The sequence below is a fragment of the Dipodomys spectabilis genome, unplaced genomic scaffold (assembly GCF_019054845.1).
Source record: "Dipodomys spectabilis isolate Male_0828 unplaced genomic scaffold, ASM1905484v1 ptg000162l, whole genome shotgun sequence".
NCBI lineage: Eukaryota > Metazoa > Chordata > Mammalia > Rodentia > Heteromyidae > Dipodomys > Dipodomys spectabilis.
Genome location: NW_024870839.1, coordinates 2,195,486 through 2,221,114, shown reverse-complemented (window position 1 = coordinate 2,221,114; position 25,629 = coordinate 2,195,486). Strand labels below are relative to the sequence as shown.

Below are 25,629 nucleotides of genomic sequence, written 5' to 3'. Positions count from 1 at the left end.
TTTCAACCTCCAAGATTTAAGAAAATAAGTTTCTGGTGCCCAAAGCCATCTAGCCAGTGGGATTTGGTTTTGGCAGCCACAGCATGCTAATACGGATAAGACTGCATAGAAGAAATGGCACTAGTACACAATAAGGAAGAAGAGCAGCCCCCCTGCATGAGTGACCTCCGGGGAAAATCAATCCACCAGGCCTGGGCCAGAAATGAGGGCTGGGGAAAGGGACACAAGGGAGAGATGTGGCTAGTTAGCAGGGAAGAGTGATGAACCTGAAGTAGAAGAGTCCAAAAGGGGCCAAATGAGTCCATAAAGAAAAGGCTACGTGGAGATACATGGAGATGTATTTGTGTATGTGGCTTAGCACTTTCATTTTTTAAGATACATTTTTAATTGCCATTATAAAGGTGATGTACAGAGGGGTTATAGCTACATAAGTCAGGGAATGAAGCCAGCCATCAAGCAAACCCCTAACTCAAAAATAACCGAGTGAAAAGGAGGGTGGAGGCATGGTTAAAAGGGTAGAACACCAGCTGAGGAAGCAACCAGCCAGCAGGAGGCGCTGGGTTCAGGCCATGAGACTGGCAAACATTAAACTTTTTTTTAAAAACTCATTTTAGTTATTCTCTTTGTATTTTTTTCATGCCTAACTTATTCTGGATTTTCATCTTCTAGAGACCCAGGTTTATTCCATTTCTATTGTGTTGTTATATCTTTGCATGTGCTAGTTAAAATCTCCAATCTACTCTTCAGAATAATTATTTTGTACTACATCTCAGCAGAGATATTTCATAAACAACATAGAATGCAATGGCAAAAAGGTTAAAATTAGATAGCAGAGGCCTAAGCCTCTGATTGAGAATACTTTAAATCACTTCTTAAAAATCACTTTGGGTTCAGATTTTTGCTACATGATCCATGTGGAATTCTTGCTGTGAGCCTCTATTCTACATACGAAGATGTCTAGATGCCATAACTATTTGCTACTCTGTCATGGACAGAGACCAGATTTTAAAAGGCAAAGGAAGAAACTTTTTTATATCTGTGAAATGAGGAAAAACATGTTTGGTAAATATCTAAAACAGTTAACAGTTTGGTGTGGTGGCTCACTCCTGTAATGCCAGTTCTTAAGAGGTAGAAACTGGGAGAATCTTGGTTAGAGGTCAATCAAGGGGAAAAAAAACACCAAAATCTCTATCTCAAGGAAAAGAGCTGGGCCTAGTGGCACACAGCTGCCATCCCAGCTGTGAAGGTACAAAGTAAGAGAATGACAGTCCAGGCTGGCCTGAGAAAGAAAATTGATATCTTACACAAGAAACAACTAAGGTAGCCAGGTGTCAGTGCTCACACCTGTAATCCTAGCCACTCAGGAGGCTGAGATATGAGGACCACAGTTTAAAGCCAGCCTGGGCTGGCTAATTGATCAGGAAAAAAAAAAAAAAGCTAGAAATCAAACTGTGGCTCAAGTGGTAGATTACTAGCACTAAGCAAAAAGCTAAGGGACAGCTCCCAGGCCCTGAGTGTAAGCTTCAGGATCCATACATAATAAAAGAAAAATTAAAGACAACTCAGATAAAAAAAAAAAACAAACCTCTCCACACTTGTTTCTATAAAATGAAAAGTATTCAATCAAATACAAAATGCAAACACACGCCATCCCCAATTAGACTTCCAAAATCTAAGGGATCTTTTCGCCCAAGTTCCCATTCAGCTAGTGAATAAATGACACCTCCCCATAACACAGACCCAGACAGACAGACAGACAGACAGACAGACAGACAGACAGACACACACACACACACACACACACACACACACACACACACACACACACACACACACACGTAGCCAAGGCTAGAAATAACTATGAAAGAAGTCAAGGGGCTGAGAAGATGGCTCAGTGGTAGAGTGCTTGCCTTGCATGCATGAGGCCCTGGGTTCGATTCCTCAGCACCATATAAGCAGGAAAAAAATAAAGCAGAAGTGGTACTATATGGCTCAAGTGGTAGCATGCTAGCTTTAAGCTGAAGAGCTGAGGGACAGCGCCCAGGCCCAGAGTTCAGGCCCCATGACCGGAACCGCCCCCCCCCAAAAAAAAAGAAAGAAAGAAGTCAAATAATACTTGGTGGAATAAGAAAAATCTAGCTATGAATAGAAAAATAATGCTAAGAAAGAAAGCATTAAAAAGTGTTAAATATGCCACATGTAATTTTTATATGATAGCAGAGAATTAATTTTACTTCTGTCAATATGGAGGCTTGAACTCAGGGCCACATGATTTCAACTAACTTTGTCCGCTCAACTGGCAATCTACCATTTGAGCCATACTTCCACTTCTGAAGTCTTGCAGGTAATTTGAGATAAAGGGTCTCATGGACTTTCCTGACTTGGCTGGCTTTGAACTGCAATCCTTGGATCTCAGACTCCTGAGCAGCCAGGATAAGATATCTGAGCCACTGGCATCCTGCTAATTTTACTTCTTCTAATTTAAAATAAAAGGCTTATCACATTATGTTTCCAATGTAATGTTTTCAATAAAAGTATTATTCAACTCTTACTCCTTTCCATTTCCTATTTTTGTAATGACCATCAAATTAAAAAAAACAAAACCAAGCCTTATGAATTGTTTTCTATTTGCAAAATGATTCAGTGTAGGAAGGAATAGAATGAGTGAGGTCATCGGCCACTTCCCCACCCACCCCTGCAGACATCACATCACAAAGCTGGTGACTCATGGTGTCACAGACTCTGAGTGTGACAGGGTTGTGAATACTGGCTTATGCATCTTCATGAATTCCAACATCAAACAACCGGTGCCGTCTTGTCACAGCCAAAGAGGACACTGACAGCAGTGCCCGACAATTCTCAATCCTAACTTACAAAATGATTTTCTGATTTTGCACTTTTTTTTTCAGGACCTGTAGGAGGGTATGAACTCAGGACTTAGACACTGTCCCTTTTTCACTCAAGTCTAGTACTCTACCACTTAAGCCATACCTTTACTACTGGCTTTTTGCTCATTAATTGGAGAGAAGAGTCTCAGACTTTTCTGCCTGGGATAGGTTCAAACTGTGATCCTCAGATCTCAGCCTCCTGAGTAGCTAGGATTACAGGTGTGAGCTACTAGTGCCAAGTACTGCTTTCTGCAATTAGCTGAGGCTGTAGGTGTGTGCCAGTCCTAAGAGCACAGGAAGATCTAGAGATTGACAATCAGGACAGAGAAAGACTGCCCATTGTCTCCTAGATAAATATGAGTACACAGAAAAGAGGGGCAGAGGGCCCCCTTAGAGAACAGCAAGGTGAAAGCCCAGATGAGCAAGAGAATGGATGGATGATAGTAGCATCCCAACAATATGGGCAATGAAACCCAAGCAATTCTCAAACAATAATGTCACATGTCAGTGCAGGTTGGCCAAGCAAAAGCTGTCATGATGAATTGGAAGGCTGCTAGTGTTCTCATGCAAAACAATTTACATAGAATTCAGGGGGGCAGAAGCACAGCTAGGAAAAGTTAAATAAAAAAAAAAACACAGATCCATTAGAAGAAAGGGTATCAATCACAGAAGCAGAACAACACAATATAAGCCTTCAATGGTTTTAAAGGAAATCAGAATTGCTAATGAAAGTTTGAAACTACCTTTCCTTCAAAATAATTCACTTTTCTATGGATCACCCTATAAAAAGCCAAAATCTAGCTTCTAAGGTTACCAGTGCTTTCAAAATGAAACTTAGTTATGTATAAAACATTCCATGTGCCGGGCACCAGTGTCTCATGCCTGTCATCCTAGCTACTCAGAAGGCTAAGATCTGAGGATCACGGTTCAAAACCAGCCCCGGCAAGGAAAAATCCGTGAGACTCTTCTCTCCAATTAACTACCAGAAAACTGGAAGTGGCACTGTGGCTCAAGTGCTAGAGTGGTCACCTTGAGTTGAAGAGCTAAGAGACAGAGCCCAGACCCAGAGAATTTAAGCACCACAACCGACAAAAGCATAAACAAAACCACTCTATGAAAGACCTAAACTTTAGGGCTGGAGATGTGGCTTAAGGAGTAGAGCACCTGCTTAGCAAGCATGAAACCAAATAACCACTGGGGGAAGGGCATGAAGAGGAGAAGGAGAACTAAGCACATGGCCAATGAGCACTTAATCCATGGGCCTCTCATCAGCATTTCAACTCAGGGCCTTGTGCTCGTGCTTGACTTTTGCTTTACCACTTGAGGCCTGCTTCCAGTCAGTCATTTTGCTGGTTAAATGGAGATACAAGTCACTCAGACTTTTCTGCCCTAGGCTGGCTTAAGAGTTCAGAATTGTATTATAGAATGCAATGTTGAGGTAAAGTTAATTTGTAGAAGTCAATAAGCCTTTGACAGTGCTTTTTCTCTCTCACATTCATTTACACATACCCACACACCTTTACCGCTTTACCTTCCTGTAAATGAGTGTGCGGAACATGAAGGTTAAACACTGGGCAAGGCAACTTATTCAGAAAGAGAGACAGAACTTGAATGAGACATAAGCTAAGCACTGAGTGTTGGCTCTCTGTTGACTCCATGTCCTCCAAATTTCTTCAAACTAAACACAGTTGATGGGGTGAACCTGGCCAGACTAGTTTCTAAGAACCACAGACTGTGGCTCAATGGGTGAGGTGCTCTAGCAGTGATCATTTTCTTAATCTGTTCCAAGTTCCAAAGGCTATAAATTACCAAGCTTACAGGATTGTTATTAAAGATAAAGTCTGGTAGGAAAAGATAATGTAAGAACCAACCTAAGAGATTACATGACAAAATAACCATAGTGCCACAGTGGTATTTTTGTAATAATCCAACATTAATAAGCATCATTCCAAATGATTTTGTGGAACAAATCACACCACTCATTAATTACTGAGAAGAGACAATAATACAAAGTATTATAATAATACAAAGATCCTTGATTTCAGAACCCAGAAAATGACAAGCTCATAAAACAAGAGCCAGGCACCGGTGGCTCACAACTGTAATCCTAGCTACTTACAAGCCTGAGGTCTGAGGATTACAGTTCGAAGCCAGCCAGGCAGACAAGGCCATGAAACTCTTATTTCCAATCAACTAAAAAACAAAACAAAACAAAAAGCTTGAAGTGGATCTTCAATGGTAGAGTGCTAGCTCTGAGCAATAAAGCTCAAAGTTCAAGGCCCAGGCCTAGGTCACACACACACTGCACTTGTTTGGACAGAATATGCTGAGGTGGTCAGGGTTTGCTCTAGCCTTGTTCCATGTCTCCATCACAAGCTCTGACCCCAGGCCAGTCTTCTCTCACAAGTGTACTTCAGAGAAAAGGGGCCCAGGCAGGGTGTTCAGAAAATCAGCAAAACACTGAAATTGGAAAAAGATGCAGTCTGTGACACAGTATGCTTTCCATCTTGTCCTCAGGGCCTCTTGTGGTTTAAACACGGTGGTCCAATAATGTGCCCACGTTGTCTGTGTATCTGTATGCAGGTCCTGAGGCTTAAACTCAGGACTTGAGTGCTATCCCTGAGCTTTATTTGCTCAAGGCCAGTGCTCTGCTACTTGAGCAACAGCTCTACATCTGGGGACTTTTGGTGGTTTATTGAGTCTCATGAACTACCCTGCCTAGGCTGCTTTCCAACTGGGAGCCTCAGATCTCAGTCTCCTGACTAGCTAGGATTCCAGGTTTGAGCCACCAGCACGTGGCCCAAATTGTCTTTCTCAACATCCCTAAAGAAGTTTCTCAGAAACAACAAATAGATGAATAAAGCCCTTTTTTTCACTTTTAATACATAAAAAGCGGCTCTTGTTTTCTTATTACATCTGCAATATTTTATTTGCCCATTAAGCTTGAAAATCAGGGCCACCGGTGTCTCATCATCCTTAGAGGGCGACTGCTGTGTGGCAGTTGTGTCACTGTCCAGGTCTAATTACATAAGTGCCACTTCATCAACACAACAAAGCCCACGGGGCATGGCATTTGGGGGTGCTGAGGTCATTTGGCGGCTAAATGATCTCCGGGGGCCCTAAGGTGTGGTAATATCTGTGACTCATGAATTGTCCTTCTGTTGCTGGGACCCAGGACATGATTGCCAGGATTAAATAAGCTCTGAGGTGACTTCATTTGTTTACTGCAGAAAACAGCATTACAGTAAATATCACATGGCTGGAGGCACAGGAGTGGAGCCCACCTGCCAGATAGTACCAAAGGCAGCCAGGGAAGAGAATCTGGTATCATGGGATAAATGGCTTTCTCCCCAAATGCCAGGAAGACACTGGTGAACTGACAAAATGTCTTCCAGGAGCTGGATCTTTGGTGGCCATACTGGAGAGGGGCCCTGGGGTGCAATGACCAAATGGGAGACCAGGGGAGGGTAAGACCAGAAGGCAAGATGCCTAGTAGCCAGGAGCTCAGCGGGAAAACAAATCAACAGATGAACCCAGCCACTTGATTACATCTCTGAGATTCTAGAACATGAGACCTGTAAACAGGGTGAGAAGCTTCTTTTCAAATTTCACAACTTATTATATAAATCTGTATATTTTATAGAGATACATATCTATCTACATACCTATATATATAATATAATTGTGTGTGTGTGTGTGTGCCAGTCCTGGGGCTTGAACTTAGGGCTTCGATACTGTCCCTGAGCATTTTTGTTCAAGGCCGGAGCTCCACCACTTGAACCACAGCTCCACTTCCAGTTTTTGCTGGGATAAAGAGTCTTCTCGGGCTGTCTTTAAACCATGATCCTCAGATATCGGCCTCCAGAGTAGCTAAGATTACAGGAGTGAGCCATGGCACTCAGCCACAAGGCCGTATTTGGGGTGGAACCCGGGCAGAAGCACTGCACAAGACCCCAGACACCTGGACCCCACCCCAGATCAGGGGTTGCTCAGCCTCACCAAGCAGAAAAGCATCCCCCCCCCCCCCCCCAGCAATGACCTACGGGTTGTCTTAGCACTTCTTCCTTGGTTTTCCCTAAATAAGAGCATCTGGAAGAGATTTAACACCAACATCTGGGCTGATCATATGCAGCTCACATTTGCCTTCCCCTACCCCATCCCATGCTGCCGAATGTGCTGCCTGGGATAAAACGTTCCCTTGAAAGTCTTACATGGCTCACTCGTTGGAGGACATTCTTGATGCTTTCCCATTCCCATGGACATCAATGCAGGCTGGCCGGTGCACACTTAGCCCACAAGCTGAGCAGCACACCCTGCAGCGGCTCGTAACATCTTGCTTCTATGTATTTTGTGCCAGTGCTGGGGCTTGAACTCAGGACCTGGACGCTGTCCTTTAGCTTTCCTGCTCATGACTGGCCCTCTACCCCTTCAACCATAGTTCTACTTCTGGGTTGTTGGTTTGTTTGTTTTGCTGATTAAAGAGTCTGATGGACTTTCCGGCTCTGGCTGGCTTCCAACTATGATCCTCAGCTCTCAGCCTTCTGAGTAGCTAGGATTACAGGCGTGAGCCTCTAGTATTGGCTTTTAGACTGATCTTACAGGGCTATAAGGAAGCACCACGTGTGGCCCTTTTCAGCGAAATAGCTGAAGGGAATACCCATGTGTGTAGCAACACCTGAGAAGCTGGTGTTCAGCCCCCTTCTCTGACATCCCCTTCCAGAAAGTTCTCTTCCCACCTATAGTATACATCCTGGTTCCCTCTTCTGTACCTGAGCCACATCCCATTTAACCCACCATTTAATCCCACCATTTAGACTACGTCTTCAAAGCACTCCTCTAAATTCCATTGTTTCTGGCTGGTTTTTTGGGAAGAAAACACACTGACACTTTTACTCGGACTGAATAGTACAATCTGATCGAGACTAAAATCAGCCTTTCAGAATTTTCTTTTATCCCCTAGGAGACAGTGGGCAGAAAGTCTTATGCTAAAGGATACAGTTCCAAAGGCAGGTTGCCAAGTCAATGGGACAAAAGAGTTTGATGGAAGAAGCCAGGGGTTCTCACAACTTTCCAAACTAGTGGAGGAAGCTGATTTAATTCTGCCTTTATTCCTCCCCTTTGCTGACTGGTTTTGTGTTAGGATGTGTTCTGTCAAGGAGAATTACGTAGTGTACACAGCCACCATTCTCCTTATCTCTTTCTCATCAGTCTTTCTCTGATTGGTCAGCTCCTAGTGTATCTTCCACATGTGAGAAAGACAAACTCCACTCATGCTTCACTGCAGGGGACAGAGGATCCAATTGTGGCACTTCTGGGTTTGTATTATTGTCAGTCTATGATGTGATAAGAGGTGTCCTTCAAAAACTAAGCTTAGGGCTGAGATCTAAGGATCACAGTTCAAAGACAGCCAGGGCAGAAAAAGTCCGTCAGACTCTTATCTCCAATGAACCACCAGAAAACCAGAAATAGTGCCATGGCTCAAGCGCTTGCCTTGAGCTGAAGAGCTCGGGGACCGTGCCCCGGCCCACAGTTCAAGCCCCACGACTGACCAAAAAATTTAAAAAAACTTAGTTAAGTCTGTAGTTACTAGGCTAAGATCCATGGGACTAAGATTCAGGGATAATCCAGGCAGACAAATTCAAGAGATTTCCATCTCTAAAAAAAAACATCAAGAAGCAGGGCTGGAGGCATGGCTCAAGTGGTAAAGCACCAGATGAGTAAGCAAGCCACAAAAGTGAGAGGCTCTGGGTTCAAACACCAGTACTACAAGAAGAAAAATTCTAGCTGAACTACTCTGGATGAGTAATTAATCATCTCTTCATTTTTATCAGTTGTGGGGCTTGAACTCGGACCTGAGCAACCTCTGAAGGCTAATGCTCTACCACTTTGAGCCAAAGCTCCACTTCCCGTTTTCTGGTGGTTCCTTGGAGAGAAGAGTTTCATGGGCTTTTCCTTGCCCAGGCTGGCTTTGAACCTCGACCTTCAGATCTCAGCCTCCTGAGTAGCTAGGATTACAGATGTGAGTCACCAGTGCCTGGCTTCATCTCTTCATTTTTAATATCTTGCCTTTAGTTAGTGATAAAGTTGCCCGGATGCCAATTTTTAGCACTAATGGCATTTGAAGTGAGAACATTTTGGAGTAGGAAGACTATGCTGTGCATTGTAGGACAATTAGAAGGATCCTTGTCCCCCACCCAGGTGATGACAACTAATCCAGCCCTCTGGAGACAGGCAGGATGCTCTCCCCTTGATGCCAGCCTGGGCTATAACGAAACTCTGTCTCAAAAACAAACTAGGGTCACAGAAATGAGAAGTCAATCCAGAGTTAAAAGGAAAAAGTTAATGGCTGCTTTTGCAAGGGTGGTAATATAGTATGCAATGACATCATTCAAAATCACTCCCACTCACCTCCATATGGTTTTTGTTGTTGTTTGTTCACTCATACTGCGGATTGAACTCAGGGCCTAGGTGTTGTTTCTTAGCTTTTCTGCTCAAGGTTGGCACTCTACCACTTGAATCACAGCTCCACTTTGGCTTTTGGTGGTTAACTGGAGATGAGAATCTCAGGGACTTTCCTGCCCCCGCTGGCTTCTAACCATGATCCTGAGATCTCAGCCTTCTGAGTAGTTAGGATTACAGGCATGAGCTACCAACCAGCTTTTGGTTCCATATAGTTTTATTATAAGACAAGTAGCTTTAAAAAAAATCCTGCAACTAACAGGGCATTAAAAAAAGAGTACTATGTAAAGCTCCAAACATGAACTATTCAGGAAGATAATAATTCTGTTCTTTAGCCATAAAACATATTTTTGTGATACCAGAAAAGGATAAAACTAATTGGGACCTTTATGTAACTTGTCCTAATATGCTGAGGTAGCATAGCAGACAACTGCAGAGCTAACTCCAAAGCCAAAGTTTGTGAAATCTACTCATTGCCAGAATAGAGAAATCATATTAACCCCGATATTTGGTTACAAAAATCTTTTCTATTTACACATTGGTAATTTTTTTAATTATGGCAAGCCTGAAGAAAAATTAAGACCTGGCTCTTTTGCTGCTGACTAACTTGAAAGTAATAAAAACTAAGCTATAGTTTCAATAAGAGCAAGAAGTCCTAAGGAGTGACAGAGTTGGGATGACAGACAATGCACGGGGCTCAAAGAACTAGGAGAAAGGAATTTTGAAAGATTTTATCATGAAGGAGAAATAAGATAGACATGTTCCAACTCATTTGAACACTACACTTTATTATACATGCATGTATGGAACAATGTGCCCCATTCAATGCCCAAATTTTATGTCTAAGTGAACCAGTTAAAAGCAAATTTAAAGCTGGGCACCAGCAGCTCAAGCCTATAATCCTAGCTAAGTCAGGCGGCTGAGTAAAGAGTCCAGGGCCAGCCTCTTATGTTAAATTAACCATCAAATAGAAATGGAGCTGTGGCTCTAGCGGTAGAGCACCAGCTTTGAATGAACACACACACACACACACACATTAAGTTATGCATTTTTTTAAAAAAAACTAGACAAATATGAAAGGGCATTTCGCATTCCTCGGTGAAATCCTGTTTAGCTAGCAACTTTTCCTGTGCCCGGGGCTAGGTAGGCAGGCAGTTTACCTGCCTCGGATCTTTCTTAGACAAATACAGGCTGATTCCCCTTCTAGAACTCAAATAGGAAAGGCAGCGTGCAGAGTTTTTGATACAGCAGTTTTAACTCCTTGCAGCGGGCTCGCTGGCATTGACCTCGCACCTAGCGTGCTAAAGGCGCAGGCCTGGAGCGCGCCCCTCACTTCTGCAGGCTCCGGGGGCGGACCCCAGCTCGGAAACGTGGTACCGATGCAAACCATCACCGCTCCCCACAAAACTACACACTGAGAAACTCCCGGGGAGTTGCAATCTGCATTGCAACAAACTCGGGGGAGGGGTGTGGAATGCCCCCCCCCCAAAGTTAAGCACCACGGATTTAAGCCAATGTTACTTCTATAACCACAGGTAGTGTCTCTAGGTTTTTTCCTTTCTTCTTTACAAAAAGTAAACCCTGAAGTTCTCATTTTATCGTCTAGCCTGCAGCCAGGTGGGTGTGACCCCCTCCTAAAGCCGGTGGCCTCCGGGGAACTGCGCGCTGCTCACGCGGGACCCGAGGTCTGTGTTTTATTCTCGAGGGCCGGGGGGAGTTGTCTAATTGTCTCCCTTTTGTTCGCGCTTCTTCTGGCTGTCAATTGAGCAGAAGATGGAAAATCAGGGAGCAGGGCTGGGGGGTGGGGCAGGGCTCAGCGCGCGCCTTTTCCCGGAAAGGCCGCTGCGCTCCCGGGCACCCTCCTCCTCCTCCCACGGTGGGCGCGCCCAGGTGGTCCGCCGCCGGGGTGGGGGGACCCGAAGCCGTCCGGGCGCCCGGACTTACCGTGAGGGTCGCTCTTCTCCCGGACGCCGTCCACTCGGCCGTCGGGGTGGATGCGCAGGAAGAAGCCCCCGTTCTTGCAATACAGCTGCTTGGGGTCCGTGAAGTTCCCGGGCGGGAAGGCGTCGCCAGCGTCCCCCGCCAGCGCGGAGAGCGAGGTAACGGCCCCGGCCGCCATGGGTCCCCGGGGCCCCCGCCGCGCAGCCGCCGCTCCCCGGCCCCGGCCTCGGCCCCGGCCGCCCACCCGCTCCGGGGCCCGGCCCCGGCCTCGGCCCCCCAGCCTCGCGTCCCACGGGGCGCAGCCGCGCCCCCACACCCCGCACCGCCCGGACGGAGAGCGGGGACCTCGCCTCTCCCGACGCAGGACCGGGGTCGGCAGCGGCTCCGTGTGCCCGGCAGCGGGTTCGACGCCTCACGTCGCCGTCGCCATCGCCGCCCCGCGTCCCCCGCGCCGCCCCGGTCACTGCCCGGGTTTCGGGGCCGCGTCTGCCCCGAAAATATGATCACAGCGCGCAGGCGCAGACGCCTCCCGGCGGGGAGGGGGGGCGTCTGCCCAGGGAGCTCCCCGCGTTCCCCGCTCCACCCGCGCCTCCTCCCCCTGCTGCCCGGCGTCCCGCTGCCCCGGCGTCCCCTCCGTCTGCTCCTCCTGCGCCCCACGGCCACTCCCTCTGCGCCCCCTGCGCCCACGGCCACTCCCCCTGCACCCCCTCCCTCTGCACCCCCTCCCTCTGCGCCCCCTGCGCCCACGGCCACTCCCTCTGCGCCCCCTCCGTCTGCTCCTCCTGCGCCCCACGGCCCCTCCCTCTGCGCCCCCTCCCTCTGCGCCCCCTCCCTCTGCGCCCCCTCCCTCTGCGCCCCCTCCCTCTGCGCCCCCTCCCTCTGCGCCCCCTCCCTCTGCGCCTCCGCCCCCCTGCTCCACCCCGCGCCCCGCCGCCCCGTGCCCTCCCTCTCCTCCCTCTCCTTCCCCCCCCCCTCGGCTGCCTCCCTCCCCCGCACCTCCCACCCCCCCACCCCCCCTGCGTCCCAGAGCCGCCCCCCCCCCCCAAACTGCGCCTTCTTGCTGAGGCTCTGTGCGGGAACCCGACTTCTACAAGCTTAGCCGAAGCTGCCTCCCGCGCCCTCCCGCCAGCGCGGAGAGCAGAGAAACCTTCACCTCCAAAGGACCGGGCGACGTGGGGAGCAGGACTCCCGGGCCGAAAACTTCTGACCACGCAGAGTGCGGCCCGCGCCCAATTACACGGATCGCCCGTGCTGGGGCTGAGCGGAGCTGAGCCCCGATCCTCCCGGGGACCATCACGCGGGGCAGCCCAGCTGTTCTTGGAGAGAGAGAAATTAACCCAAATGCCCAAACTATACAATTAAAGTTAAACCAGGCACCGGAGGCTCGTGCCTGCAATCCTAGCTACTGGAGAGGCTGAGTTCTGAGGATGGTAGTTCAAAGCCAGATGGGCAGGAAAGTCCCTGAGATTGTTATCTCCAATTACCACCCAAAGGCCCAAAGTGGAGCTGGGGCTCAAGTGGTAGAATGCTAGCTAGCCTTGAGCTAAAAAGTTCAGGGACCAAGTGTCCAGGCCCTGAGTTCAAGCCCCACAACTGACCAAAAAAAAAAAAAAAAAATCTAGGTATCCAAGATAAAAACATCGTTAAGCCCTAGAAGAGATCATTAAGATAGTATCTCATATTCCTCCCAGCCCCAACCCAACACATTCTTGTACACTCCTGTGTGTACCCATGGTTAGATACAAGTACATAGGATTCAGCTGCACCAACTAAACATCGAGTTATTTACATTCTCAAATATTTGTGCAACCATAAAGAGACAATTTAAAACACAGGTGAGCCTGGTGGGTCACGCCTGTAATCCTAGCTTCTCAGAAGGCTGACTTCTGAAGATCACGGTTCAAAGCCAGCCAAGGCAGGAAAGCCTGTGAGACTCTTATCTCCAACCACCAAAAAAAAAAAAAAAAAAAAAAAAACCTAAACAAAAACAAAAACCAAAAACGGAAGTGGTGCTGTGGCTCAAGTGGTAGAGCGCTAGCCTTGAGCTGAAGAGCTCAGGGACAGCGCCCAGGACCAGAGTTCAAGCCCCACAACTGACCAAAAAAAAAAAAAAAAAAAATCAACTGGATACTGATCAGCCCTGTAATCCTAGCTACTGAGGTGGCTGAGAGCTGAGGACTCAGGTTCGAAATCACCGGGGCACACAAATATTCTAGATTACTGGACTCTTTATAGTCAATAAACTAGCAACATGCAGGAAGCGGCGATGTGGCTCAAGTAGTACAGTGCGAAGGCTAACCTTGAGTGAAAAAGCTCAGGGAGAGCACAAGTGAACGCCAATACTGGCAATAACAACAAGAATAATTAGGATCAAGATAATTTTGTAAGACGGTAAAAAAAAAAAATCACTGTTTTTTAAGATACTAGGTTGTAAGGTCTAGAGATTATAAAGGAAAAGAGGAAATAGCTATCACATTACCGAAGAAATCACAGAAATTGTCAATCTAATTATTAAAAGATATGATAATTTAAAGAACCCTTAAAGCCCTCAAATGTTCCTAGATGGGAACATATTCTAAAATAGCTATGTAAAATTACTACAGGTATGCTTAGAACTGTTGGACAACACTAGTTAGTTTGTAAAACTACAAACAATATTGAAAAGTATATTTGACAAAAGAAAACATGAGAATAGCAAATCTTTTTTCTCCCCTTCAATTATGGCATTGTGCAGATTCTCTGTGCTTTTTAGTGTCTTTGAATCACTGTATAACTCCTGTAAGCTCATAATAATTCATTATGAATTCATAATTCATTGTGCAACTGAGTCATGTAAAAAATCGAAGGTATTTCTTTCCCACCCCACATATGTTGTTAGCCAGCTTTGTATTGACTTATAAATTCATTTAAGTTTTCTTTCTGCTTTTATATTCATAGTTCTTTGAAAAATTTGTCCAGGGGGCTGGGAAAGTGGCTCAGTGGTAGAGCACTTGCCTTGCATGCATGAAGCCCTGGGTTCGATTCCTCAGCACCACATAAGCAAAAAGAAAAACAAAAGCTGGAAGTGGCGCTGTGGCTCAAGAGGTAGAGCGTTAGCCTTGAGCTGAAGAGCTGAGGGACAGCGCCCAGGCCCAGAGTTCAGGCCCCACGACCGGACCCAAAAAAAAAAAAAAAGAAAAATTTGTCCAAGCTGTGTAATGTCTTACTGGTCCCCTCATTAATGAGTTGCATAATCTATCCATTAATTTTAATAAATACATCAAAATTAATATATCATTGTATCAATATAATTTATATTTATATGTTACATATTTATATATATTTATAATCAAAATTATATTAATAATATATTAATCAACTAATGTATTACATAATCTGAGTCTTGAGCAGTAATGCTCAGGTACAGGGCCCAAATCCTGAGTTCAAGCCTCAGAACTGGTACATATACACACAAAGTTATTTTTGTTTTCAATGGTCGTGGCTCTTGAACTCAGTGCCTGGGTGCTGTCCCAGAGCTTTTCTGCTCAAGGCTAGTACTTTACCTCGTTGAGCCACATCTCTACTTCTGGTTTTCTTGTTTAATTGGAGATAAGAATCTCACAGGTTTTCCTGTGCAGACTGGCTTTGAACCATGATCCTCAGATCTCAGCCTCCTGAGTAGCTAGAGGATTACAGGTGTGAACCACCACCCTAGCTTAGAAAACTGAAATAAGTATATGGCAAACTGTCCATATATTGAAATCTAGACTGGCCCAGAGTTTATGCTAACAGCATTGTCTCCTTCTTACCTGGGGTGGTATATATGGAGTCAGCCATCTGCTGATTGAAACTATTTGGAGAAAAACCACCCTGTGACACGATGTGTGCAGATGTCATGTCTTTGTCTTTATCCGTTAGAGTTCACAGCACACTGATTTTCTGCATTTACATGGGATGTGTCACGGGAGCCCTGGAGCCAGCCCTCAAGGAAACCCAGGGATGGTGGCATTTGCTTGCTGAAATGTACCGCACCTCACCTTGGGTTTTTGTTTTTTTTTTGTGCCAGCACTGGGACTTGAACTCAAGGCCAGGGAGGTTTCTTTTCGCTTTTTCATTCAAGATTGCTGCTCTATAAATGTTCTTCATTTATTGCTTCAGCAAAGTCATGATTTTTACCTTTGAAAAGCTTATGCTTTGAAATAATCCAAGCACTCTGAAGAAAGCTAACCTTCCCAGAGATTCAAAGTCATCAGAAACAAATCACAATGAAGATTAATTGGAGAGCACTGTGACCAGAGACAGTGCTTCCTGAGCACCAGGTTCTGCACGTATGTGACAATGAGATGTCCTCCGCCTGCCTTTGCAGAGGACCAGGCTCTCCAGACAAACTCAGTGCCTTGAGCAAGCAATGGCTGCCCCAAGGAAGGGCCCTGGTCAGGCTGGACACTCCTGGGTGATCCAGAGTAATGACCTCAGTGAACAGGGTTTGGACACTCAGGGGCCTTCTCTATCCTGTGAAGGAAGGGCACCCCACTGGCACAAGGTTCTCCAGAATAGCAGATACTGGCTGTCTCTTGATGTGGCCATGTGGGTAAAGTCCGAGGGCATCTTCTTGTTCTCTGAATTCCCAGATGAGCAATTCTCTCCTTGAGGAGAGAACTGATTTGTTTGTTTGTTTTTGGTTCCTGACACAGCTCCTTACCTCCTGCTGGACAATCTCCAAAAATTAAAAAATGATAACTATGAAAAGCCAGGTACTTGTTTGAGAAGTCTTTTCCTTTCTCAGATGGAAGGATTAATGATGATGTGTGTTTGTCTCCCAGTCCTAGGGCTTGAATTCACAGCCCAGACACTTCCTGAGCTATTTTGGTCACGGCTAGTGCTCTACCACTTGAGCCATAGCTCCACTTCTGGCTTTTGTTGTTTTTGGTGCTTAGTTGGAGGTAAGAATCTCATGGATTTTCCTGTTTCAAACTATGTTCCCTGAATCTCAGCCTCCTAGGGTTACAGGTGTGAGCCATTGGTGTCTGGCTTCTCTTTTTCCTTGTGGAGTCTTCCCTGATTCAAGGGGCTTCAAGTATTCTTGTTTGAGCCACTGGTCAGCGTGTGGCCCCCTGAAGTTTCATGCATTCTTCTCTGATGGCTTTTATGTGCACGACTGTCTCTTCAGTTAGAAAAGTTGCTGCTTAATCTCCTTATGACCAGGCATCCTATTCTCAATCCCAAAGTGCCTTTCCCAGGGGCTGCATGGGCCTGGAGGACAAGGTAAGTGAAGCCCTTCCTTTGCTTGTTGGCAGTGTCTTTGTAAGGGATGAGCTCTGCATTTTTTTGTATCAGTCCTGGGACTTGTACGCCTGGGAACTGTCCCTGAGCTTTTATGCTCAAGGATAATGCTCTACCACTTGAGCCACTGCTCTATTTCCAATCTTTTTGGTGATTAATTGGAGATAAGAGTCTCAGGAACTTTCCTGCTCAGGCTGGCTTCAAACCAGGATCTAGTAGCTGGGATTACAAGTGTGAGCCACTAGGGCTGGGATGTAGCTCAGTGGCAAAGCACTTGCCTAGCAAGTGCAACGTCCTGGGTTCGATCCCCAGTACCAAAAAAGAAAAGACAAAAAAAAAAAAAAAAAACAAGTGTGAGCCACTAGTGCCCAGCTGAACGGTGAGTGTTCTATGAGAGTGCTATCATGGCATTTGTCCTATATGTGAGCTCCGTAAGTGGCTTCAGATGTTGGAGGTGCCACTGCCAGTGCTATCTACAAGGACAGTGGCTGCCCCTCAAAAACAAGTCCAGTCCTTTGCTTAGATGCTTAGCGGGGTCTTGTGTCCTTAGGACCAAGGCTGGCAGGGGGAGCTGATCTGAGCTGATGGAAGACTGACACCTTAGAAGGTGAGTTTCAGCCTGTCTTTGGTCACCTGCCCTCGGTCATCTGGTGTAAAGGCAACCATGTCCCCAGGCCCAGGAACCCCTTTCATTGTTTAAGTGTCTTTGGAGTTGGAAAGGCAAGGACATTGTGTGTGTGCGTGTGCGTGCGTGTGTGCATGCGTGCGTGCGTGTGTGTGTGTGTGTGTGTGTGTGTGTGTGTGTGTGTGTACTGGTCCTGGAGCTTGAATCTAGCTGAGAAGCTAGGATTACAGGCATGAACCACCAGCACCCCAGCTGAGGACAGATTTTATTCCCCCATGACTCTAGTTCCCTCTTTTAGTGCCAGTCCCAAGTATCTGACAGCAGTGTGAGTTTTGCTGGCATGCCTTGGTGGCTTGGTTCTCTGATGGCCTTCAGAGGGGAGTGAGCAAGCATGACAGAGAAGCAGGCATGAGGGCAGAGGTCCTGGTGGAAGCTCCACAGTGCTGGTTTGCAGGCTCATTATGCTGCCCAAGGAGTGCTGCATATGATCCACCAGTGGCATGGGTACGAGGTGTGCGTTGGACCTGCTGACCAGCCAAATGGGCAGAACAATGCCTGGCCGTGGCCCTGACGTGGCTGGCCACAGGTGTGTTCACTTGAGTGGAGCCTCTAACTGGCCCCTGAGGGTTGATGAGGCAAACAAACTAGCCAATGACTATAGAAGGCACACAGTCTTCAACTAGAACTGACTTACAAACTCCTGCACAGCTGGTACCCAGCAGCAACCCTCCTTCGGTACCCGTCCTGTTCCTTTCATGTTGACCTACAGATTCATGCAATTTCTGTCAAAATTCTGACTTGTTTTGAGGAAACTGACAAGGTGATCTAAAATGTGAAAACACTAGAAATCTAGAAAAACAAAAAAAATCTCGAGTAAGAACAAAATTAGAGATTCACAATATGACTGTAAAGCTTACTAGCCTAATGACAAATACATAGACTAATGGAATGAAACTAGAAGTCGAAAAGTAACTCTAGACAACTAAAGTCCACTGATTTTCAGTAAGAGTGTTAACCCTGTTTAATGAAGAAAATAGTATTTTCACAAATGGTGTTGGGATAAATATACACATAAAAAAATGTGCTGGGTCCCTACCCCTTACCGTTTACAAACTAATTCAAAATAGGAAGTAGATCATCAAAATATAGAAGCTAAAATTATAACTCTTAGAAGAAAATATAACTTGTTATGACTTTGGATTAGGCATTTGTTCCTTCGATAAGACATTGAAGACACACTGAACAAAAGAAAAAGTAATGGATCATATTTTGTCAAGATAAAAACATGCATAGAGCCAGATGCCAACAGCTCACACCTATAATCCTAGCTACTCAGGAAGCTGAGATCTGAGGATCATGGTTCATAGCCAGCTGGGGCAGGAAAGTTCCGAGACTCTTTTTTTTTTTTTTTTTTGCTGGTCGTGGACCTGAACTCTGGGCCTAGGCACTGTCCCTCAGCTCTTCAGCTCAAGGCAAGTGCTCTACTGCTTGAGCCACAGCGCCACTTCCGGCTTTTTCTGTTTATGTGGTGCTGAGGAATCGAACCCAGGGCCCCATGCATGCAAGGCAAGCACTCTACCACTGAGCCACCTTCCCAGCCCAGTTCCGAGACTCTTATCTCCAATAAACTATTCAGAAAAAGCCAAAAATGGTACTCAAGAGGTAGAGTGCTAGCTGTGAACACAGAGAGGCTCAGGGACAGAGCCAAAGCCCTGAGTTCAAGCCCCAACTCTGGCAGAAAAAAGAATGAAAGAAAAATCAAACAAACAATGAAAATCAAAGCATAAGACAAAAGTGAAAAGGCAAGCACAAAATGAGAGAATTATTTGAGGATCAGTTATCAATGAGAATCTAGTATACACACTGTACAGAACACTCATAATTCAAGAATAAAAAGACAGTGATCACATTTTTTAGGAATAGAGGAAGGATTCAAACAGATAAGTCTGCAAAGAAGAAACATGAAGCCAGTTGCCGGTGGCTCACACCTGTAATCCTAGCTGCTGAGGAGGCTGAGATCTGAGGATCACCGTTCAGAGCCAGCTCAGGCAGGAAAGTCTGTGAGACTCTTATCTCCAATTAACCACCAGAAAACTGGAAGTGGCACTGTGGCTCAAGTGGTAGAGAGCTTGCCTTGAATTAAAGAGCTCAGGGACAGCGACAGACCCAGAGTTCAAGCCCACGACCACCATCAGAAGGAGGAGGAAGAGAAGGAAAATAAGGAGGAAGAGGAAGAAGAAGAGGAAGAAGAAACAAAGAAGAAACATGAATTATCATTAAATACAGGAAACGTACTTAGACATTTTTCAGGAGAGAGGTATAGCTCAAAACAAATAATACCAGCTCATACACACTGAGAAAACTACAATAAATGAACAAACTAGTGTTTCCCAGAATGTGGGAAAATTGAAACCTTCTAACGTTATCGGGAAGGTCAGACATTGACGTAGCCTCTGTAGAAAATAATTCAAAAAAGTAAACATAGAGTCATCAGCACGAGGTAGCGATTCCACCCCTTCCCAGGAGCCCACCCAAGAGAGATGAAAATGTTATGTTCCTATAAAAACATGTATACAAATGTTCATTGTAGCATTGTTCATAATAATCAGCAAAAGTCTTCCCCGAAATGTGGATATGGTATGAAATATTTATTCACAAAGGGATTTTTTTTCAAATACCAGTTATGTTTCCTTTTACTGTTTTGTTGACAACTTGTTTGTTTTGTTAGATTTTATTATTTAAACAATAGTGTGGGGTTTTTTTGTTTTGTTTTTTGGGTCGTGGGCTTTGAACTCAGGTCCTGGGCCCTGTCCCTGAGCTTTTTTGTTAAAGGCTAGTGCTCTACCACTTTGAGCCACAACACCACTTTGCATTTTCTAGTGGTTAACTAGAGATCAGAGTCTCATGGACTTTCCATGCCCAGGCTGGCTTTGAACAGCACTCTCGGGTCTTAGACTCCTCAGCAGATAGGATTAAAGGCATGAGCCACCAGCACCAGGCACAATAGTATCTCTTAAAAAGATATTTGAACAGAAGGAATGAAAGGAGGGAGGGAGGTGGCAAACAAGAGAAGGGGAAAAGGAAGAAATACAGGGAGGGAAGTAAGAAAGAGAGGAAGTAGGAAGGAAAGAAAGGAAAGAGAAAGGGAAAGAAGGAGAGGGTACAAGGAGGAATGAAGGATAGGAAGGATGTAAAAATGGAGAAAAAAGGGAAAGATGAGGAAGGAAGATAATGAGGAAAGAGGATAGAGGATGAACAGTGGAGGATGGAAAGAGGATGGATGATGGAGGACAGAGGGAGGGTGGAAGGAGAGAGGAAACGGGAGGATGGAAAGATAGAGGAACAGAGATAAGATGGAGGTTGGAGTAGGAGACAGGATGGAGAAGGGAGATGGAGGATGGGTGTTGGAGGATGGATGTTGGAGGATGGAGGGTAGAGCTTGCTGGAGTATGGAGTCTAGAGGTTGGAGGGTGGATAATTGAGGCTCGAGGGATGATGGAAGGTCAAGGGGGAGGATGGAAGATGGAAGGAGAGAGGATAAAGGATGGCAGTTAAGGATGGAGGTGGAGGATTGAGGATGGAGGATGTAAGAAGGGAAGGAGGGTGCAGAGAAGGTGGGAAGGAGGCTGAAGGAAGAGGGTAGAGGAGGGAGGTGACATGGTGGGAAAGAAGGAAGGAGGAAGGAAGGAAAAGAAAATGGGAGGGAAGGAGCAAGGATATCATTTCAGCTGCACGTCAAGTTCCAGTGATTCCTCTCTTCTCTTCAAGTGAAACCATTTTTCTGGTTGGTGTGTATCATTCCAGACTTCTGCGAATTCCCATACATTTAAGTAGCAACAGACAAGGGTTACTGTTGGTGTGTGTGTGTGTGTGTGTGTGTGTGCATAGACAGTATCATACATCTCATCTTTATCTTTCAGCAACTTCCATTTTCACTGGATGCATGCTTTAGTTTTTCCATGGTGGTTAAGTGTGGGTCCCCCTCACTCTTCTCATAGCATCAAAGCTATGAGAAGCTTATCACACTGCCCAACTCTTCAGCCATGGGGAGCTTACAGGCTGCAGAGAGGTCTCAGCCATGGGAACTGCGCTGCTCTTGCTGGGGCCTGTGAATTAGGAAAAGCGCCCCAGCTTGGCCTCTGTGCCCTGGAAGTTGAGCTATTCTCTGCTGCAATCATCCTTTCACAGGAGAAAGAGAAGATTCAATGAGAACCATCTTGTGTGGAAGGCACGCTGTCCTTCAAACAAGAAATGAGGCTGGGAAGGTGTCTTAGTCGTAGAGTGCTTGCGTAGCATGCATGAAGCCCTGGATTCAATTCCTCAGCACCACATAAACAGAAAAGGCTGGAAGTGGCACTGTGGCTCAAGTGGTAGAGTGCTAGCCTTGAGCAAAAGCAGCTCAGGGACAGTGCCTAGGCCCTGAGTTCAAGCTCCAGGACCGGGAAAAACAAAACAAGAAATGTCTCTTCCTTACTCTTAAAGCAAGCAGCCAAGATTACCTCGTTCTTGTTCTGCCCAGTAATAAAGTGATGACTGCTTCAGCATTCCTCCAGGGTCAAACAGTGATCCGGGGCTGTTTTAACTCTGCAACCTGTCTCATCCCCCTTCCCTCCCACCCCCTTTCCCAGTTCTCCCTATGTAGCCTGAAGCCAGTGTCTGCTCTCCTGACCATGGCTGGAAATGAACTCAAGTGCTGTCTTCCCATGGCCACTATGGAATCCATCTCCTTTCTTTGCCCTTCACCATGTCTCTTTATTTGGCATATGGGGCAGAGTGGCCGGACCTAATGTGGGCCTCCTGAACTTCGGGCCTGGGTGTAAACACCTAGGTTCAGTAACTCTCATTATACTCTACATGCAACTTAGGTGTGCTCACATTTAAGTGCGTACTGTATCGTACACAATTGGGTCAGCCATGGATTCGTTGAGTCACAGCCAAATTCATCTCCCCAAGTGACTATCCTGAGTGAAAACCCCACGCACAGTGCTCACACCTTCATAAAGGCTTCACTTTTCCCAAATGTGAACTTTATCATGATGACAATGGTAATTAGTAGGATGGGTGACAAAATAAGAATTTAAATTTGAAAACCTTTCACAAGTTCACTTAAAATGAACTAGTAATATAAAACGCCAAGGTGCCTGTGGTTCACACCTGTAATCCTAGATACTCAGGAGGCTGAGATCTGAGGACTGTAGTTCAAAACCAGCCCTGGCAAGGAAGTCCAGGAGACTATTTCCACTTAACCAGGAAAAAGCCAGAAGCCAAGCTGTGGCTCAAGTGGTAGAGCACCAGATTTAAGAGGAAAAGTAAGGGACAGTGCTCAGGCCCTGAATCAAGACCCACGAAAGGAACACCTCCCCCTCCTTCCCTCTCTCCCTCCCTTCCTCCCTCTCTCTCTCTTACACACACACACACACACACACACACACACACACACACACACACACACACACACACACACACACACTCAAAATCTCCCAGATAACGTTTTGAGACCACATGAGGAGAAGCCTGCCACCTACAGGTCAAAGGAAAGAAGACATCTCTGGCTTTTTCAGGGCAAGGCTGTTTGATGAGGCAGTTTTTACAAATTCTTTTGGAGAATTAGCTGTCAATCCAATACAGGAAGACTTCTGTAACAGATACTTCCTCCTGTTCTCAACACATTTAGCACAAGTTTCCAGTATGTTCTTTTCTTCATTAGTATGTGGCCCTATTGTGGCCAAATGGGTCACAATGCTGAAGAGAATGAACTAGAACTTAGACATAGGAATGTTTCCTAGCAACCACCACCATGGTCTCTGCTGTTTGGTATTCTGGTGTCTCCTGGTTTCTGCTGGCAATGTCTCCTCACTGCTGGAATCATCGGAGTGAGTAATGAGAATCTCATGATGTAGGAACACTGGACACCATTTGGGAAAAGTTTAGTGTTACCTCATAGGGTCTAATAAAATAAATTCCAGATGGGTTACATATTAAATATAAAAGATACGCAGATCATAGAAAATGTAGTTATCTGTATAGATGATTGTGTCAAAGTCCTACACTGTGAAGATTTTTTAAAACACTACAGGAATAGAGACATTTTACAAGTATTTAAAAACAAAGAATAAACTTTTCTTTTTTTGTTTTGCTTTTGTTTTTGGTTGTTTTTTTGTTTTTTTTGGGTCCAGTCATGAACTCTGGGCCTGGGCACTGTCCTTCAGCTCTTCAGCTCAAGGCTAGCGCTCTACCACTTGAGCCACAGAGCCACTTCTGGCTTTTTTCTTTTTGCTTATGTGGTGCTGAGGAATCGAACCCAGGGCCTCATGCATGCAAGGCAAGCGCTCTACCACTGAGCCACCTTCCCAGCCCAGAATAAAATTTTCTTCCACACCAACAACATTTTAAATTGAGATGTCATTTTCACCCAAATTGGTCAAAATTTAAATAATAGTGTCTTGTGCTAAAAACAGTTGGAGAAATAAAGCTCTTTTTTTTGAGGGGGGTAGATTATTGGTAAGACTGTGTTAGAAAGGCTTTAAATTGTCCCTCTTCCTGTTTATTCTGAGTCCATTTCTAAGAATGTATCCAAAATTATGAATGATAGGGAAAACTCAGTTACAAAGGTACTTGTAATAGACTTATTTATGTCTTCCAGGATGAAAGTGACCTAACCATCTGCTCTGAACTCAGGGCCTGCGTGCTGTCCTTTAGCTTTTCTCCTCAAAACTGATGCTCTACTGCTTGAGCCTGAGCTCCACTTCTAGGTTTTTGCTGGTTAATTGGAGGTGAAAGTCTCACAAACTTCCCTGCCTGAGCTGGCTTCAAACCAGCTCCCCTCAGATCTGTCTCCTGAGTAGCCAGGATTATAGGTGAGTCACCAGTGCCTGGCACCCTGAGCTAATTAATATATTTATTGACAGAAGTTGAGTGTTTTTGGTTATCCTTTTAGATTGTAAAAACAAAACGTATTTATACGTACATGTATACACAGAGGAACCTTAGAAAACCATATCCCAAACACTAAATAATGGTTACATCATTAATGTGTACGGAAAATAAAAAGAGACCAAGAGATTCCTCTAGAGATGTCTTGAAGTCTAATTAAAGAATGGATGTGTTTAATAGGCACTGGTGGCTCACGCCTGTAATCCTAGCTACTCAGGACATCTGACATCTGAGGACTGCAGTTCAAAGCCAGACTAGGCAGAAAAGTCTTTGAGACTCTTAGTCTCCTAGTAACCAGTAAAAAGCCAAAAGTGGGGTCGTGGCTCAAATGGTAGGGCATCAGCCTTGAGGGAAAACCTAAGGGAAGTGCCCAGGCCAAGTTCAAGCACGCACACACACACACACACACACACACACAAAATCCCAGGATGGAAGTGTGAATAGGTAAAAAGAAAAAAAACACAACAGTCTATAGTTAAGGAAAAACAACACAAAACAAAAGACTAGGGCCTAAATAAAAGGGCCAAGAAGAAATGGAGGTGCCCGAACAGGCAATTATATTAGTCAAGTATGAAGTCAGATAAGCCACCAATAGCGTGGGTGATCTGGCAACTTGCTGTCTGTGAAAGGATGTGGCTATCCCAGGAGTCAATCTAAGACAGCTAGTATATTTTCTACCCTAGCTGGGTGTGGTGTGTATGCCTGTAATCCCAGTACTAGGGAGGCCAAGGCAGGAGGATGACGAATTTGAGGCCAGCCTTGGCTCTATTCAGTGAGTTCCTGGCCAGCGAGGCTATACAATAAGAATCCTGTCTCAAATATATATGCACACATACATTGAGTCAGCTTGTTTTCAGTATATATTCTATATCTCCATATATTTTAGATATATCTATATTTTTGTATTTATATTTACTAATAAAGATGAGAAAAGTCATCTTTTGAGTCATTTTAAATGGAAAGTGTTTGTTGGACCCAGTGTCATGCCTGTAATCCTAGCTACTCAGGAGGCTGAGATATGAGGATCACAGTTCAAAGCCAGCCAAGTCTGGGAGACACTTATCTCCAATAAACCACCAGAAAACCAGAAATGGCATTGTGGCTCAAGTGGTAAGAGTGCTAAACTTGAGCTAGACTGAAGGAGGGCGCCCAGGCCCAGACCAGCAAAAAAAAAAAAAAAAGAGCTATACTTCTCACCTGTTCCATAGTTTTAGCAGAATCCTTGAATGCAAAATTCCTTCACTGAGTTCCAGTAATGAAACTTGTCTCTTGTGGTGTTTTCTGTGGACTGTGTCTGCCCTCACAGCGGGGGTGGGGGAGGGTGGGGGTGGGAGGGGACCCTTGCACACGAGGCTTCATTCACTTATTTAGACCAGGTGTGGATGTTATTCACCAGATGCCTGGACTACCATTAATAATTATAAATATCCAATGGCCCTTGGCAGAAAAAAGGCTTCCCATCCCTCCTCCTAGTTACAGTTTAATCCAAATGTTTCTTGCCCAGTTCTCGAGTTGTATAAA

The 25,629-nt window shown here is 45.4% G+C and overlaps 1 protein-coding gene across 1 annotated transcript in view; it reads right to left on the bottom strand.

Annotated features, from left to right (window-relative positions):
- Positions 1 to 11,481, bottom strand: part of Fgf2 (fibroblast growth factor 2) — a 40,300-nt gene extending 28,819 nt beyond the window's left edge. Inside the window, exon 1 of the mRNA XM_042693012.1 lies at positions 11,292 to 11,481. Coding sequence (XP_042548946.1) covers positions 11,292 to 11,466 — 175 coding nt within the window. The 5' untranslated portion in view covers positions 11,467 to 11,481. The remainder of the gene's footprint in view (positions 1 to 11,291) is intronic.
- Positions 11,482 to 25,629: the final 14,148 nt, after the last annotated feature.